Consider the following 19,764-nt stretch of genomic DNA (forward strand, 5'->3'; position numbering starts at 1 on the left):
AAAGTATGATCTCTTTGGCTTTGCTTATATCCCAGAGTAGTCATCACTTTAGCGAATCTTCCGAACTAGGCTCTCGGTGATTGCTTAAGTCCATAGAGGGCTTTCTTTAACTTACACACCATTCCCTCTTTAGATTCAAAACCAGGAGGGACCTCCAAGTAAATTTCGTCTTCTAGATTACCATGAAGAAAAGCATTTTTTCACATCAAACTGTTGTAGGTTCCACCCAAAATTGGCAACCAATGATAACAGAATCCGTACCTTATTCATCTTTGCAACCGGTGCAAACGTTTCAAGGTAATCAATGCCATAGGTTTGAGTATACCCTTTGGCAACTAACCTCACCTTATATCTTTCTACGAAACCGTCGGACTTGTACTTCATGGTAAAAACCCATTTACACCCAACTAACTTCATCCCTTTCGGCAATTCAACCAACTCCCATGTTTTGTTCTTTTCTAGAGCCTCCATTTCTACTTTCATAGCATCCTCCCACTTTTTGTCTCATAATGCCTCGGATAGGTTTCTTGGAATGGGTATCGTATGGAGATTGCTAAGGAAGGCTTTATGACTCTGGGATTCCCACTTTTTGTCTCATAATGCCTCGGATAGGTTTCTTGGAATGGGTATCGTATGGAGATTGCTAAGGAAGGCTTTATGACTTTGGGATAGGCTTTGGTAGGTCATGAATAGGTATAGAGGATGTTTTGTGCAAGTTCTGGTTCCTTTCCCAAGGGCAATTGGTAGGTTAAGATCATTTGGTTGCTCATATTCATTAGCAGGTTGAGATAGGTCACTTGGTGGTATGATGTGTGTGCTGTCTTCGGTAGGCCTGGAAGCTGTTTCAGGTGTTTGAACAGTTGCTCGAACAGGAGATTATACATGCATAGGTCGAGGGATAAGTATTTGCTTCCTGGAATAAACCTGCAGTGGTCGAATATTTTCTTGTTTTCCTTTATCCTTCATCATTCCACATGACCTGGGTGACTCAACATTGGTGCTAACTCGAAAGGAATGGACTTGGTTTCGATAGGAGAAGATTGAACTGTTTCAAGTGGAACAGCTGAAATGGATTGACCAGGAAAATCAAGAAGGAATAGGTCCTTTGCTCTATATTCATTCAGTCTCCCCCTGAAGATAGGAATGTTGGAAAGGACTCTGTTTCAACAAAAGTAACATTAGCTGAAATAAAAAATTTCCTAGTGGGTGGATGAAGACACTTGTATCCTTTTTGCATGGAAGAATACCCAACAAAAACACACTGAAGAGCACGTGGATCAAGTTTTCCCCTGTTTTGAGAATGAACATGAACAAAAGCAACACTTCCAAAGATTCTAGGAAAAAGATTGTTTGAGGCACGGAAATTGGGAAAAAAATTTGTAAGAATATCAATTGGTCTCTTGAAATCCAAGACCCTAGTTGGAAGTCTATTAATGAGATGGGTAGCGGTTAAGACAACTTCTACCCAATATTGTTTAGGAATGTTTTTTGTGGAATAGTAATGCTCTTGTGATATCTAGAAGGTGACCATTTTTTCGTTCAACCAACCCGTTTTGTTGAGGTGTGCTAACACAAGAGGATTCATGAATTATCCCTTCTCTTTGAAAAAAAGGGGAGAGAGTTTGATTAAAATAGTCCTTGGCATTATCAGAACGAAACCGCTTAATTCTCACATCAAATTGAGTCTTGACCATGTTGTAAAAATTGAGAAAAACAGTACTGACATCTGATTTATTTTCCATAAGATAAATCCACGTTACTCGAGTACAATCATCAATAAACGATACAAACCACTTAGCACCAGAAATATTTGGAACCGTAGAGGGGCACCAAATATCACTATGAATAAGAGAAAAAGGAATAAGGGTTCTTGTATTACATATTGGAAAAGGAACACGTTTATGTTTTGCAAGTTCACAATCATTACAATGAAAAGACTCAACAACCGACCCTTTGAATAATGAAGGAAATATCGACTTAAGAACATTATGTGGAAATCCGGTGTAAATAGGCTAAGTTTGTACAGCGGTTAGTTTTCTTATTTATAAGGGATTTAATTAGTTTCTTAATTTTTCTGATTACTAGATAAGTAGCTTCCTAATTTTGTTATCTAGTCTGCTAGAATTAAGGGATTCAACCGGCTATGGTTATCCCCTAAAGTGTATATATATACTTGGCTGTATAGTACGTTTTTTATAAGAATAAGAATTAAATTCTTCCTCAAAACCCTATTCCGGTTCTCTGAAAATCTTCATGGTAGCAAGGTTGCTGATCCGGTTTTAGGGTTTTCTCTATTTTATTCAAGCCACAATCTTCTCTCTGTTATCATCATCACTGCAAACCCTAAATCCACCTCATGGCATCAGAAACAAGCAATACCCCAGGAACCTCGGCTGGTCAGGATTGCTTGAATGGAGGCAGATAAGAGGGCTCAATTCTTCTCATCACTCAAAACAAGTTGAATGGTCAGAATTATCTTCAATGGGTTGTCATGATGTTCATCTCAGGCAAAGGGAAAGATGATTATCTCACGGGAGTGGCTGTTTCACCAAAACTGAATGACCCTAAGTACACAATTTAGAAAGCAGAAAACAATATGGTTATGTCTTGGCTAGTCAATACCATGGATGCAGAAATTGGACAGAATTTTTTGTTCTATGACACTACACATGAAATATGGATGGCGGCTCAAGAGACCTACGCAGACAATGAGAACACTGCAGAATTATTTGAGATTAAGGGAGCACTTCACGACCTAAGACAAGGTGAGTTAAATGTGACTCAATACTATAATTGTCTTAACACGTTTTTGGCGACAATTGGATATGTTTGATAGTCCGGCTTGGGAATGTCCTGGAGATGCAAACCTGTACAAGAAAATTATAGAAAAGGAGAAAGTTTTCAAGTTTCTGCTAGGGCTTGATAAATTCCTTGATGAAGTAAGGGGGAGAATTCTCGGAAGTCAGGAGAGAGGAAAGTAAGAAGAAACTTATGCTTGGAAGGCCACTACTTACAGGAACAAAAGGCTCAGCCCTTGTAGCAAGGGGAACTTATGCAGCTCATGACACAAAGCAGAAGAAGACTCGGCCCTGGTGTGATCACTGCCGGAAAACAAGACGCTAAAGAAACCTGCTTGCTGGAAAATCCATGGTAAGCCCATTGATTGGAAGCCGAATCGAGAAAGAGAAGCTCGAAGTTTTGTTGCTGCCCCCGAAGACAAGGAAAGTCTATCAAACTTGGAACCTAGTCTCTTCAATAAGGAGCAAATTGAATGGCTACAGAAGATGTTCAACCAGAACTCAAACCTTGCCCCCACTGTCTCCACAGGATCCACTACATAGAAAGGTATTTTTTCAGCCACTCATCATGTCAAAACCGAGGATTTCACAGGCTGGATTGTTGATTCGGGAGCCTCAGACCACATGACTGGTGATGCTTCATTATTCCAAGAGTGTTATCCTTGTCTTAAAGAGTATAAAATCCGGATTGCTGATGGATCACTTTCCTTAGTAACAGGAATTGGAAAAGTTGTCATCTCTGATATGTTAACTCTTCAATCTGTTCTTTTGGTTCCGTAATTAACTTGCAATTTGCTGTCAGTTAGTAATCTCACTAAAGATTCTAAATGTGTTGCTCAGTTTTCTCCCACTTCATGTTTATTTCAGGATTTGGGTTCGGGGAAGATGATTGGCAATGCTAAGGAAGTCTAGGGACTCTACTGGATTAGGGACAAAGCCTATCCTGACTCTCGGGCTCATCACTCCACTGCCTCAACAGTTAAAGATTCGGACCATCTTATGTATTTTGATTCCAATAAAGACAGTTCCATTAGGTTATTGCACTTTCGTTTAGGACATCCAAATTTCTTGTATTTGGCAAAGATGTTTCCTTCATTATTTATCAATAAAAATCCGAAATTTTTCCAATGTGAAGTTTGTAAATTTTCGAAACACTGTCGTAGTACTTATCCTCTTCAAGGTTACAAACCCTCTCATCCTTTTTCAGTTATACACAGTGATATTTGGGGACCATCTCGGATTCCAAATATAACTAGTGCAAGATGGTTTGTATCCTTTATCGATGATCACACTCGCGCTGCTTGGGTATTCCTTATGAAAGAAAAATCAGAGACTGGACCCTTATTTAGAACATTTCATTCTATGATTAAAAACCAGTTTCAAGCTTCAGTTCAGGTGTTTAGAACCAACAATGCTAGGGAATATTTCAATTCAATCCTAGGACCCTATCTATTCGAGAATGGCATTATCCATCAAAGTTCATGTACAGATACCCCCAACAAAATGGAATAGCAGAAAGGGAGAACCGACACCTTCTTGAGGTAGCCCGTTCTATCCTATTTGCTAGCAATGTGCCAAAACATTTTTGGGGGGAAGCAGTTTTAACTGCCACCTATCTGATTAATAGGATGCCATCTTGAATCTTGGGATTTAATACACCATGCCAAATTCTTCTTAAACTCTTCCCACAAAGCAGGGTGGTGAATACTATACCTCTCAAAGTGTTTGGATGTTCAGCCTACGTCCATATTTCTTCTCATCAACGAAGCAAACTTGATCCCAAGTCTGTCAAGTGTTTGTTCCTAGGGTACTCACCTCATCAAAAGGGTTACAAGTGCTATTGCCCATCTACTAGGAAAACATATAACACTATGGATGTTACTTTCATGGAGAATGTCCCATATTATTCCAAAACCACTATTCAGGGGGAGAAACTACAAGAGGAATATCAGTTTTGGGATAGTATGATGTTAGAAGAACTTGAGAAAGAACCCGTGAGTGATCTCCCTCCTGAACCTGTGGCTGAGAAGGAACTCCTAGTCTACACCAGACGTAAGAAGACCCCTAAACTAGTAGAGCATTTTGAGACTCCTACGCCTTGCCAAGCAGACAACCCGAGTTCAACTCCAAATGAAGTGATACAAGGTAATACTGAACCCTATTCCTCTTCTAATGATGCGTGCTTGCCTAATGATCTTAGCAAACCAATTGCTCAAAGGAAAGGGATTATATTGTGCACTCAACATCCTATCTCATACTTTGTGTCATATGAGAAGCTATCTCCGAGTTACAGGGCCTTCACCACAAATCTAGACAATATCTAGATTTCAAGAGACATTCAAAAGGCACTACTACATCCAGAATGGAGAAAATCAGTAAATGAAGAGCTAAGAGCCTTGCAGAAGAATGGCACGTGGGAACTCACTCAACTCTCTGAGGGAAAACATGTTGTAGGATGTAAGTGGGTTTTCAATGTTAAATACAAAACCGATGGGAGCATTGACAGGTATAAGGCAAGACTTGTGGCAAAGGGCTTCACAGAAACCTATGGGATTGACTATCAGGAAACCTTTGCTCCGGTTGCAAAGATGAATACCATCCGAGTTCTACTTTCTTTAGTCGTCAACCTTGACTAGAAGTTGCACTAATTTGATGTTAAAAATGCATTCCTCAATGGAGATCTGAAAGAGGAAGTATATATGGAGATCCCACCCGGTCTCAAGAAGCCAAGTGATTGCAAGCACGTTTGCAGGCTTCAGAAGTCACTGTATGGTCTCAAGCAATCTCCAAGAGCTTGGTTTGACAGGGTCACCAAGGTAGTTCAGAAGCAGGGTTATTTGCAAGGACAATCTGATCACAACTTGTTCATCAAGAGAACTCCATATGGTAATATCACAATCCTTATTGTCTATATTGATGACATAATTGTCACAAGAGATAATGAGGTAGAGATTACTTGGCTAAAAGGGGTTCTAAGTCGAGAATTTAAAATTAAATATCTTGGAGTCCTAAGGTACTTTCTTGGAATGGAGGTAACACGGTCTAGTAAAGGAATTTCAGTCTCGCAGAGGAAATATACACTGGACTTACTAAAGGAAACAGGCATGCTTGGCTGCAAACCTTCAAATACTCCCATGCCATGGATCCATTCAACAAAATTGGAACTAACGGAGACTCAGGTCCAATAGAAAAAGGAAGATATCAAAGATTAGTGGGCAAATTGATCTACTTGTCTCACACAAGACTAGACATCAGTTTTGTAGTCAATACAGTTAGTCAGTTCATGAATAGTCCGAATGAAGAGTATCAATAAGCAGTGTATAGAATTCTGAGGTACTTAAAGATGTCTCCCGACAAAGGTATACTCTTCAAGAAAGGAATCAACAGGGGCATAAAGATTCTGTTAGATGCAGATTGGGCAAGGTCTTTGACTGATAAACGATCAACTTCCGGATATTGTTCCTTTGTGTGGGGAAATTTGGTCAGCTGGAGGAGTAAAAAGCAATCAGTAGTTGCACGGAGTAGTGCTGAAGTTGAGTTCAGGACCCTAGCTCATGGAATTTGTGAAGGGATGTGGCTAAAAAGACTCCTAGAGGAACTACAACTTCCAATTAAGACTCCTATGAAACTGTTGTGTGATAATCAGGCAGCCATTAGCATTTCGAAAATTCCAGTCCTTCATGATCGTACCAAGCATGTGGAATAGATCATTTTATCAAGGAAAAGATAGAGGATGGGATCGTTAAAGTTGTCTACACCCCCACGCGACAGCAAACGGCCGACATATTAACCAAAGCTATTGCAAGAACTCAATTTGACATTCTTCTATCCAAGCTGGGAATGATTGATATACATTCTCCAGCTTGAGGGGGAGTGTGGAAATCCGATGTAAATAGGCTAAGTTTGTACAGTTGTTAGTTTCCTTATTTATAAGGGATTTAATTAGTTTCCTGATTTTTCTGATTACTAGATAAGTAGCTTACTGAATTTGTTATCTAGTCTGCTAGAATTAAGGGATTCAACCGGTTATGGTTATCCCTTAAAGTGTATATATATACTTGGCTGTATAGTACGTTTTTGATAAGAATAAGAATTAAATTCTTCCTCAAAACCCTATTCCGGTTCTCTGAAAATCTTCACATTACAAGATAGGTGACCTAAACGATGATGATTAAGCCAAATTTTATCTTTATTGGTCATAACATACTCGGTAAGATAGGTAACATACTCGGAAAACGATGATGATTAACCATTTTTGCTCAGTCAACTGAAACTTCTATTTTAGCACTTATTTGCATCACAAGAACTATATGAGCGCAAACTCAGTAAGTAAACTATAAATAATTTCTACTTACAAATACTTCTCTTTAACATTTAGGGCCCTCTTGTAAAATATTAATCTTGTATTATTAGAACTTTTTTCATATGACCCCTGTCAAAGAATCTCTTATTCCTCCAGGATTTGGCCCTTCATCATATTTCCGTTGGCTCATACTAAGCACAAGATTCACATCATACTCAGAAATACTTTACAAATCTCATGAAACATATCAACAATATCGTATATAAATTGAAAACTTTCGTTAAAAATATACTACTTTTCAAGTGATGCAGTGAAAAATCTACTTACCTCAAACTGCTTAAGAAGATTAATAAAATTTTTCTCTATTTTTCCTCTCATTTCTTCCTTTCCTTCACTTTTCTTTTCTCTGATTTAGTTCTTATTAATCTCTTCTCACGTTACCACTGTGGCTTCCTATGAGATGAGCTGACAACCAACTAAATATAATTATGGGCAGCAAATGTAATAGCTCAGCTACGAAAGCTCCAGCATTTGCCACTTGTTTTCTAGGCCCAATGTGGCAGCTAATTAATGTTCATAGGCTTGCTTAATAAGCTTAACTACGTGCCACTTTCTCAATTTCCATGTGGTTTCTCCATGCTTAGCCCTCCTTGTTTAAACGCCAACCCTTAGAAACTATATATTTAGTTGTCTAAACTACGAGCATAACTTGGAAATTGCTTAAGCCATAGCACTAAGGCTATGCAGTTAGATTCGCACGTGGTTTTGCATCGCTGTGTTAATTCACATGGAGTCCTATTCCTTAATTTCCTCTAAACATCCCAGCCTACATTATTTTAAAAGAATGGTGTTAACACCTAATTAACGTTTATCTCCAAAATAATATAAGATGATCTAACTTGTATTATTTTTCTTAAATAAGTTAGTAACTAAAAAATGTGGGTATTACAGAACATGAAGGACATTTTTAAGTGTAAGAGAATTGCTTAAGTAAATGTCCCCTTGGCCTGCTACGGTGGTGATGGACCCATCATCTATGGTGATCTTTTTATGGCTAGAACAAGGAGTATAGGAAGTGAAATGTTTGGAAGAACATGTCATGTGATCGGTGGCTCCGAAATCGAGTATCCACATCGTTGGGAAAATTCTTTCGGAGACATTAGCAACACAAGAGGAAGAAGAGATACTTGAAAACGCCAGTGAACATGTACCTGCCGATGATAGTTTCTCAAGAGACCCCAAAAAAATCTTCAGTTTCTCGATCTCTTCCTTGTTGAATTCGGAGATTGAGCTTGATAGGAACTTGTTAGTTGATTAGAGAAGTTAGTAGTTTGTTAGAAAGGATGTTATTAGATAGTTACTGTGGACTTTAGTTGGTTAGGGAATTAGTTAGAAAAGGCAGGGGATATTAAGGGTTCAAGAACTGAGAGAGGGGAGAGAATAGTCTGAGTGATTTTGGGGAAGTCTTGGCCGAGGCTGAGCAAGGGGAGGTCTAGCAGTACCTCGAATCACTGTATTGTAATTCATTCTTTCATTCAATAAAGATTCATTCTTCTTCTTAGTCCAATTTGTCTTCGTTGGTGAGTTCTATTCTAGATCTTACCAATTTGTAATGATAGGAACTTGTTAGTTGGTTAGAGAAGTTAGTAGTTTGTTAGAAAGGATGTTATTAGTTAGTTACTGTGGACTTTAGTTGGTTAGGGAATTAGTTAGAGAAGGCAGGGGTTAATAAAAGGGGGGTTCGGGAACTGAGAGAGGGGAGAGAATAGTCTGAGTGATTCTGGGGAAGTCTTGGCCGAAGCTGAGCAAGGGGAGGTCTAGCAGTACCTCGAATCACTGTATTGTAATTCATTCTTTCATTCAATAAAGATTCATTCTTCTTCTTAGTCCAATTTGTCTTCGTTGGTGAGTTCTATTCTAGTTCTATTCTAGATCTTACCAGAGCTTTGTGAATTTCCTTCATTGCTCGGAGGAGTGCTGGCCATGTGTGCTTGTCCTCTGTCACTTGCACTTCGGTTATTGGCCTGCCATTGAGTTTCCAGCACCGCTCTTTTGTGTGGTGATGCTTCTTGCAAGTATGTGCCAAAAAGAGAGTCTCTGTTAAAAGGCTTGGACAGATCTGCCTGTTTACTAGCACCGTCAACCTATTGTGAAAACTGGATTCTTTCACTCTTGTTGCTTTGGTCACAAGGGCAGAACCATCTCCCAATTGAGTCTCAAGCATGACACTTCTTCGTCCCTCTTCAGCCTGAATAATCGATATTGTCTCATTCGAAGAAGGCTGGTCTTCCTTTCCCAAAATCTGCACTCACAGCGTCGAACTCAACATTGAGACCAGCTAGAAAATCATATATACGATCCTTTTCTACGAATCGTTTCAGAATTGCAACATCCTGACTGCAGCGCATTTGAATGCATCGGTAATGATCCATTTCCTGGCATAAACCTTGCAAGAGACTCGAGTATTTTGTGACAGATCGATTCCCTTGTTTGGTTGCTGAAATTGTCGTTTTAATTTCATAGAATTGAGCAGCATCATGGACCTTAGAATACGTTTGTCTAATAGCATCCAAAATCCTTGGCAGTACCAAGAAACAAACAGGTATCACTTATCTCTGGAAGCATCAAATTCCACAACCATGACATCACCATGGAATCTTGTTCATCCCACACCTCAAATTTAGGATCTTCTTTCGAAGGACCCGTGCCCAACAAATGGCTCAATTTCTCTCTACCCTTCAAGAACATGCGAACCATTTGTGACCACTTCAAATAATTCTTTCTGTTCAATCAATACGCCAGCTGAATGTTCTGTAACTCACCGGTTGTAGCAGCATCAGTGATCTCTGTTGAGGCAGCAGTATTCTCGGTTGCAGGAGCATCCAAAACAAGATTGGTTTCGGTGGATTCTGACATGATTGCTTGGAAGGGTTGAGAAGAGAGAAATGATATAAGGAATAAGGGGAATCAAATGAATAGAACAAGAGGAATTTGGCCAGAAAAGAAGATGAAGAGAATCAGAATTTTCAAGAAAGAACTAAACGCTCTGATACCATGTCACAAATCGTGACTTTCTGAGTTCGAACATTTGAGAAGAATTTCCGAGATCGAAATATGCTCGGTTCACAGCATCCCAGATTGCCTTTGCCGTCGGATAGAGCAGATAATTGTCGCTGATGCTGTCTTACATGGAGGGAATCAACCAAGCCATCACCATTGAGTTCTGAGCATCCCAAGTTTGATACAAGGGATCATCATCATTTGGTTTCTTGGTAGTTCCATCTAAAAAACCAAATTTCGCTCTCCCACGAATCATCATCTGGAATGAACGAGACTACTGAAGGAAATTTTTCCATTTAATTTGTGGGAAGTGATTTATAGAGAAGTATTATTTGAGACTGCAGTGGGAGCAGTTGTAGCGGTTGACTTAAGAGGTATCGGAAGCTACCTCTGAGCCATTGCCGCTGCTTGCTCCAGTCATTGCCATATTTGCCATAGTTTCCCTCAACTAAATGCCAGCGAAGGAAACAAACGGAAAACACTGCATCTATCTTTTATTCCCTTACTTCAAAAAATAACGATTACATCTATATATGGATTCTGAGTAAATCAGCATCCTTTATTTTAGGAACTACCAACCTAGAAAATCTATTAAGATAACAAAACTTATTACAACTAATTTAAATTTAGAAATTAAAATCTAAACTAACATCCAACAACTACATATATAACTTTTATACTTTTAATAATATATATAAGAGATCTTTTAATTGTGTATTTACATATTTAATTATATATGTAGTATGCAGTGGAAAAGAGAAAGACCGAATGTTATATGCCAGATCCAAATATAAGGCCTATGCCCAACTCATTTTAAATTTTTAGTAGAACATAATAGAGCCTTAATTAATCCTGCCTCCACACCCTCTCCTCATTCTCTCTTCCACTTTGTTAGTTCAGTGCATTCAACTTCGACTTTGCCTTAATTTTATGTTAGATTTTGTGTTGTAATGAATTGTAGAACTATTCAAATTTTATGTTATGTTATGTTTGTGTTTAATTTTGTAATTAATTTTATGAGAATATCGAAAACATAGGTCAATCCGCAAATCCACGTAATCCAATCCGCAGAATTCGGATTGGATTGGGAGCCTCACAGATTGGTAACGAATTGAGACTTTTTCAATCCGCATAAACGGATTGGATTGCAGCTTGACCCCTAATTCACGTAATCTGATCCGTGAACACCCCTAACTGGTAGAAAAATTATGAGTTGGTATTAAAAAGTTGGATAAAAAGCACCACTCACTTATAAATACTGCCCATATTATAAACCAATGTCTCTCTCTCTCTCCCTCCCTTCCTCCCTCTGTTTTTTTTTTTTTTTTTTTTTTTGCCTTTGAGAAAAGTACATCGTTTGTCATGGTTTTGTGCAGGCTTATTATTTATGTCATTCTGAATAATTGGGTGCCATTATAGCCTTTTATTTCTCTTTATTAATTGAATGGCAATTTTTTATTTTTTAGTGGAGTGACAAATTATATTTTTTTACCATCTTGAGTGGTATTTCTGGTTTTCTCTCTCTCTCTCTTTCAGATGCTTGAGATGGATTTAAGTCCGGATTATGAGGATTCATATCTCAGTAAAAAAGGTAACTCATCTGAAGTCATATAATTATCTAATAATTGCTTTTCATCTGTTTCTAAATCTTTCTGCATCTAGTTGTTCTCATGTGAAGAAAATTTTAAAGCACCATAAAATTCTTGATATTCTGCAAAAGCAGAATCAATCATTAGGAAAACTTAGCCAATCAATGTTAGCAAAAAGTTCTATGCAAACAGTGAAACATAGAAGTCCTGTAGTTTCTTTTGATTTGTCGATGGTTATGTAGCCTCACAATATTGGCATGAGGATGCGAAGAGGAACATTGTGAGGTTAGAACAGTGTGCACGATCTTCCATGCAAAGGGCCATTGCATCTCAAGGGGCATTTGCCATATTGTACGGCCGTAATGTGAAGCAATATATTAAGGAAACTGAGGTACATTTCATCAATTTTTGACTTTTTTTTCCTCATTGGATGTCAGATTAGTATGATTAATGGAGGACTAGAAAAGGATTTACCGCTTGTTGCTTGATTTATTTTGTTTTGTTTTTTTTTTCTTTTTTTCTTTTCATGAAAAAAAAAAAAACTAGAAAATAATTAGTGGTTACTTATTTTGCATTTCTAAGTTCTCGTATGTATTGTTTCTAAAAGTCTGAGTTGTAGTTGATACTAATTGAAGATAATAAATAAAAAATAAAAAATAAAAATAAATAAAAAAATCGCGGAGTATTTGCAAGATCATCAGATTTTTGTATTTTTTTAACATAGATATGGGAAGATTAACTGAATGCAATTTTCTCCCTGCATGATTGGGCCAGTATGTATACGCTGGTTCTATTTGGTTCTCTCTATGAAGAGTGTCCTATTATTCTGAGTGCTTCTTTCTACTATATAGGTCATCCTTGGGAGAGCAACGGAAGACAATGAAGTTGACATTGACTTGAGAAAGGAAGGACGTGCAAACAAAATATCTAGACGGCAGGTTGGCATCTTTGACTATTCATTTTCTGGATGCAGTTCTTTGCATACTTGCATTACTGATGGTTGGAAAGACGTTTGTGGTTTCGCACGGCTTTTTATGGAAAGTAACAGAAATCACACTTTGTAATCACGGGCGGAGGCACCTTACGCTGGGGGGTTGGGGATTTGGTGAATGGGTGTGGCGGGCGACTGCCTTTAACTTTTGCCCCAAAATGTTTTTTTCTTTACAATTCGTCTTCTGATTTGTGCCCCCGCCTGCTGAAATTTTTTAAAATTGCAGTTTTTACAAGGCTATTTTAATGGCTAGGGGTTAAGCAAGCCCAATTTTGAATTTATCAACTACACACTGAGAAACAAACAAATGGAGCTTAGTGATGTTGCAGCCATATTAAGTTAGTTTACTGCATTTTATTTGATCATGTATATGATTAGTTCACCATTTGCTAGGCTCTTATAAAGATGGAAGAAGACGGCTCCTTCTTTTTGAAGAATATTGGCAAGAGCTCAATCTTTTTGAATGGCAAAGAAGTTGCTGCAGGACACCGTCTCTGTCTTAGCTCAAGTACTTTGATTGAGGTAAACGGATTTTCCATCTTTTATTCTCAAATCTACTGCCACAAGCCCTTTGCACCATGTAGATTCTATAGTTTTCTTCATATGTTGTAGTACATTTTCTTATTCTAGATTCTTTTCATTATTGTATTCTTATGTAAGCCTTGTATGGTAAATGCTGAGTTACAGATTAGTGGAATGTCGTTTGTGTTTGAGATGAATCACAAATCTGTTAGGCGGTATCTGGTGAACGTTGGCAAAAATAGCAAAGAGAAGTACGCCAAGTTCGAATGTTCACCTGCGGGAAACCAGTGAGTAGAGAAATGTGGCCAAAATCTATTCCAGTTTTCTTTCGGAACTTTTGTATGTTTTGTACTAACCTATTATGATCATCCTTAGCTACCTGATTAATGTATACGCCTCCCAGAAATATATAATGATATTATGTACAGTATTCACTTGTCAGTCTTTTGTTTAACTAGTTGATCCTTCAGAATGGAAGGAAAATGTATATGAAATAAGAAAGAATAGCTAGCTTCTTCAAGATTATAGCCGTTTTTATAGTTTTAATACTTTTTCTCAGTGATTTTTTCTGTTGGATGGGTGTTTTGTTTTCTGTACCTCTTTCTATAGTCACCTATAGTCCCTACGTAAAGACTAAGGTTGTGTTTCGCAGGAAGGAATTAAAATACAAAGAATGAAACCAATATACCCCACTACAGAAGGTTCAACATATGAATCCTATTTAGGATTTTGAATCGGTCTCCTAATCTTCTAATCCCTCCTACTAACCACTAGTTTAGTCTTGACTTATAAAATGTCCTAGAGCGAACCCGGTCTATTAAGTTGTCACGAATCAGTCCTTTCGTCTAAAAATTGTTAAAATTTCAATGGAAAAAAAATAAATAAAATCTTGCTTTTTCTTTTTATTGATATTTTAATGATGCAAGGATGACTAATTGGGGACAATTTGATAATAACAATTTTTAATGGAAAAAAAATAAATAAAATCTTGCTTTTTCTTTTTATTGATATTTTAATGATGCAAGGATGACTAATTGGGGACAATTTGATAAATTTAAGTACTAATTGGGAACAATTTGATAAATTAAGTACTAATTCCGGGACAGTTTAAAAGTTTAGAATCAAAATGGAACGTGGCCTATAGTTCCGAGAGAATTTAACAATGTCTTAAATTTATTGATAATTACACTAAGTGGTAAAATTTTATACCTTAAGTTAAAATTTAGCAAAATTTTTAGAATATTATAAAAATAACAAAAAATGGCAGTCATTATTATAGTGATGTCACATTCTATACTATTTAATTGTAGTCATTATTTTAATGATATTAAATTTTGTTATTCTTGTAATATTTTAAAATTTTTGCAATATTTATACTCTACTATTTAAATTTTGTTACAAATATAAAGACCAGAAAATTCTTTCTGAGTAAATTACAGATTTTACCCTTTTGAGATCATTGGTCTAAGAATTTTAGCCCTTTAACTAGCATTTTATGAAACATAATCTGACAAATTATAAAATATTCCTTTCCGGTCACTGACGTCAGAGACAACCTGCCATTTTTTGGTTGAAAATAGCAACATAATTTGGCAGCTTATCAAACATAGTCTGGCCAATTATGATATATAACCTGGCAAAGTATGATAGATAGCTGGTGTCGGTGATTGGCACTGAAGACAATCTATCATTTTTTTAGTTGAAAAAAGAAAAATAATCCAGGAGATTATGACTGATGGCCGGCGCAGGCGATCGAAGCCGGGGCCAGAGACAACTTTTTTTGTTGAAAATAGAAATAATCTGGCAGTTTATGAGACATAATCTGTCAGATTATGACCCCCAGCGGTGATTTATGCCGGAGCCTGGGACAACATCTCATTTTCAGTTGAAACTAAAAGCATAGTATAGCAGATTTGGTCGGCGAGCGATATCAGAGTCGGAGACAACCTGTCATTTTTTTGTTAAAAATAGAAAAACAATCTGGTATAATCTGACAGATTATGACGCATAATCTGGCAGATTATGGCAGGCTATGTTAGAGCCGGAGACAATATCTTAATTTTTTTGGTTAAAAATGAAAACATAATATGGCAGATTATGACCGGCGGCTGGTGTCAATGGACGGAGATTGCCTCCCGATGTCATCTAGTAATTTCCTAGTGATAATTTTGTAAATTACCTTTTTGACCATTGAGGGTATTTTTTGAAATGTTTATATTAAACTTTGACTAGTTTTTGTGTAAAAGAGTAAAAATCTATAGGTCAATATTGGTGCGCTAAACAACTAGAGGACTCTATTTAAAGAGATGTTTGTCTCATTTTTTCTTCATTCATTAATCATCAGTCCATGTTCCTCCCATTTTCAAAAAAGGCGCAACGTTGAACCCCTTTTAACTGTTTTTTTTTCTTTGCTCATCAGTTGAACCCTTTAATTAAAAATGTAAAGGTTTCATGGGGATTTACCGCACAGAGGAAGAGAACGAACTTCAAATATCCCCTTTCCACTCAATCCAGAAACAAGATCGGACGTTATTCCGGTTTGTCTCCATTTTTGTGAAACTATTCCTCAAGCAAGGTCGAGGGAGCAGGGAAGAAAGGGTTATTCCCTATTGGCTCACCCTTGTATCAGGCCTTGGTACGGCCTATACATGATTGGGCCATGACGGTTTTGGCAAGGTTCAAAATGGAAGGTACCTATAACCAGACCCAACCGTTGCAGTACCTGAGAGGAAATCAAAAAAGATTCTCTTTTGATCTCAAGGCTGCTACCGATTCCTTGCTATAAGAAACACAGGTGAAGTTAGAAAAATGGATAAAACCTTTAGTTTAGCCTTTTAAGGTTATGCTTGAAATTTTTGCATGAAACCATTTTTGTATGTTAAAAACATATTATTTTCGAATATTTCGCTATAAGAAACACGGAATGAATCGTGAAAAAAGGTTAAAACCCCCGGTTTTGCAATATTCAAAATATTAGCTCCCATTTTCGTATGTCAAAAACAAATTAATTTTGCCCGTTTCGCTATATATATATATATATATAAATAAATAAATAAATAACATGGGTGAGAAAAACGAATAAATATTCCGGTTTGGCCTAGTTTGGCTATGCTTGAAGTTCTCGCACTCCCCTCATTTTCATATGTAAAAAATACACTAATTTGGCATGTTTCACTAGAAACACGGGTGAAGTGAAAAAAAAAAAAACGGTTAAAACTTTCTATTGCTTGTTTGACTATTCTCAAAATTTATGGGCGCCTCCCATATTATATAAGTGAACATGAGTGAAGTGAGAAAGATAATTTAAACCTTTGATCTGACCTTGTTTAGCTACGCTCAAAATTTTCACATGTCGATGAGCATATGGCCTATTTCATTATGAGAAACATGAGCGGAGCAAGAAAGATAGTTAAAACCTTTTAGTTTAACCTTGTTTGGCTTCGCTCAAAATTTTCACATTTCTATAGTCTTCATATGTCAAAAACACTCTATTTTAAACGTTTCACTATAAGAAACTCTTGTGAAGCAAGAAAATAGTTGAAACCTTCGATTTTACCTTGTTCGTTTATTCTCAAAATTTTTGTAACCCCTCCCCCATTTTCGTATGTCAAGAATAAATTATTTAACTAGTTTCACTATAAGAAACATGAGAGAAGCAAAAAACGGTTTAAACCTTTGTTTAGTCTTGTTTAGTTATGCTAAAAAATTTCACAAGCTCCCTATTTTTGTATGTTAAAAATACACTCATATGGCACGTTTTACTATAAAAATAGTATGAAAAAGTGAGAAAACGGTTAAAAGATTCAATTTGGCATTGTTCAGGTACGCTCAAAATTTATGTGATAAGCACCTAAATTTACATGTTTCGCTTCGCTGTGAGAAACTTGGGTCAAGTTAGAAAAATAGTTAAAACCTCTAGTTTAGCCTTATTTGGCTACGCTCAATATTTTCGTGTGCTCCTTATTTCGTATGTCAAAAAAGCACTAACTTGGCACGTTTCGTTATTAGAAACATGAGGGAAACAAGAAAATGGTTAAAACCTCCGATTTGGTACTGTTTGTTAATGCTCGAATTATTTCACACACCCGAATTTTCAAATGTCAAAAACACACTCATTTGGCACTTTTTGATATATAGAAATATGAGTGAGGCGAGAAAAACAGTTAAAACCTCCGGTTTTGGCCTTGTAATATGCTCGTGACACACTAATTGGCATGTTTCGCTATAAGAACTGTGGGTGAAGCGAAAAAAAAAAAAAAAAAAAAAAAAAAAAAAATTAAAAATCCCCTTTGGAAAAAAAACGAAAAAAAAAAAAAAAAAAAAAAAAAGAAGTTAAAATCTCCTGTTGGATTCGGATGGCTATGCTCCAAATTTTCGCACGCGTTCATTTAATTTATATGTGAAAAACACACTCATTTGGTACATTTCTAGCAGGAAAACATTTAAAACCTCTGGTTTGTCTCGTGGCTATGCTCAAAAGTTTGCATGCCCTCATTTTCGTATGTCAAAAACATACTAATTTTCCAAGTTTCACTATGAGAAGCATTAGTGAAATAAGAAAACAGAAAACTTCTCCGGTTCAGCCTTATTTAACTGTACTTGAAATTTTTGTACTCGCCTCGTTTTCGTATGCCAAAAACTCATTAATGCTTTCTGATTAATTAATTATTAAAAGTAATTATATAAAATGTCCACTTAATCCTGAACCTAAAAATGTCTACTATTATACAATACTACAAAAGTGTCTACTTACACTTATTAAGGTATTTTTTTATTCCAGACTAACCTTTTTAGTCTATTCTGTGCATGTTCTTTATATGGATGTTTTTGGGGTTTATTTTTCGTTTCAATATTGTGATCTCTTTTTCCCATTATACATTGCGTGTTTAACTTTTTGTAATTACGGTGCCCTTTATTATTTTGGTATCATTACATTAAATGTAATATTGATATGGGTTTTTGAATTATGATTTTTCCTCTACTTTTCTTTTTTTAAGCAAACATCGTGGCTGATTTTTATTTTGTTTGAGGAGAGGATTGATTTGTTTTTGCTTGTTTGTCTTGTCGTCTTCTATGTCATAAGAGTCGGGTTCTACATTTGCTTTCTGGGTAGAGGAGATATTGCATTTTGTTTGTAGTCACGTTCTACAATTTTTGCAGTGCTTCAAGGCTTTTGCTGTGGTGGAATTCAAAAAGGTTTGGTTCATTAGCGTATTTTTTTTTTCTTCAATTTCTCCTATCTTATTTTTTTAATAGTTTTGTTGGATTTTATTGTTCGTTATGTTGGCGTGATTGTTATGTTTTTGTTTTTTCTCCTATTCCTTCTGGTTGATTAAGTTATTATAGTTAAAATAATGAATTTGTAAATTAATGGAATTGAGATTTATGTTATCCCTTCAAGTTATGATAGTAGCTACGCCAAAATAATGAAAATGTCCGTTGTTCAATACTTTTTTTTAATATGAATTATAAATTCTGTTCGATAATGATATATCAGTAAGTTAATGAAAATGAGCATTTTTTTACACTCTTAATGAAATTGTCAAACTGGCAAAACTTGTACTTTTAATGATTTTTGTTTTTGTTTGCGGTAACTTTATCATACGATAATTAATTATTTTTTTATTATTGTGTTTTTTTTTGTATATTGATTTTGATATTCATTCTTGTAAATAATGTTAATTGGCACTTTCTGTATTTTAGTATGCCGAATATAATTAACGGAAACTACTCTTAATGAAATTGTCAAACTGAAAAAGTTGTGCTCCTAATGAATTTTGGTTTTGTTCATGGTTAATTTATCTCTACAATAATGAATTATTCTTTTCATTCTCTTGTTTATTCTGTATATTAACTATGATATACTTGTAAATATCGTTAAGTAACAGTTTCTGTATTTTGGTGAAATTGATGCATATGATGGCGGCCGTATATGGAGGATGATTTTAGGTTTTCTTGGACGGCAATTTCAGATAATGGGTTGTTTAAATTTCAGAAACCGGTTTTTTAGGGTGCTTTTATTCTTTTTTTTTTTTTTGGAAATGAAAAACTTTCCTTATACTGATTATGGCAGGTATCATTAAATTTTGTTCATGATTACAATTTGATTTTATTTCCAAAATTTACCTTTTCTGTTATTTCATTATTTCTGTCCTTTTTTTCATTATATGAGGTTAAAACTTAAAAATGTCTTTCTATACAAAATAAAAGATAATTTTGTAAATAAATAGAATAATAGATATTTTTACGCCAATAAAGCGATAGTCCAAAACGAAAGTTGTCAAAACGAAGGGTAAAAAATAAAAATGATCCTTTTGTAACTATTCTTCTCTCATTCTTGTCCTTGATTTTCTCAGCCAGTACGTCAGCAATAAAGGGTAACATGTTACAGTACAGGACCCTTTATATCTTGTAACCACACATCCCATTAGTGGCTCTGCAATTGCCAAGTGACCCAGTTGTGTGTTTACATTACCCGAGTGTTCTCTTCTTTTTCTTTTC

General features: G+C 36.1%; 1 protein-coding gene across 1 annotated transcript in view; it reads left to right on the plus strand.

Annotated features, from left to right (window-relative positions):
• Positions 1-13,785, plus strand: part of LOC21409441 — a 33,717-nt gene extending 19,932 nt beyond the window's left edge. Inside the window, exons 4-8 of the mRNA XM_010115162.2 lie at positions 11,698-11,752; positions 11,993-12,141; positions 12,602-12,688; positions 13,135-13,263; positions 13,429-13,785. Of these exons, the coding sequence (XP_010113464.2) occupies positions 11,698-11,752; positions 11,993-12,141; positions 12,602-12,688; positions 13,135-13,263; positions 13,429-13,554 (546 nt within the window). The 3' untranslated portion in view covers positions 13,555-13,785. The remainder of the gene's footprint in view (positions 1-11,697; positions 11,753-11,992; positions 12,142-12,601; positions 12,689-13,134; positions 13,264-13,428) is intronic.
• The last annotated feature ends 5,979 nt before the right edge of the window (positions 13,786-19,764 follow it).

This window comes from Morus notabilis, unplaced genomic scaffold (assembly GCF_000414095.1).
Source record: "Morus notabilis unplaced genomic scaffold, ASM41409v2 Scaffold184, whole genome shotgun sequence".
NCBI classification, from domain to species: domain Eukaryota; kingdom Viridiplantae; phylum Streptophyta; class Magnoliopsida; order Rosales; family Moraceae; genus Morus; species Morus notabilis.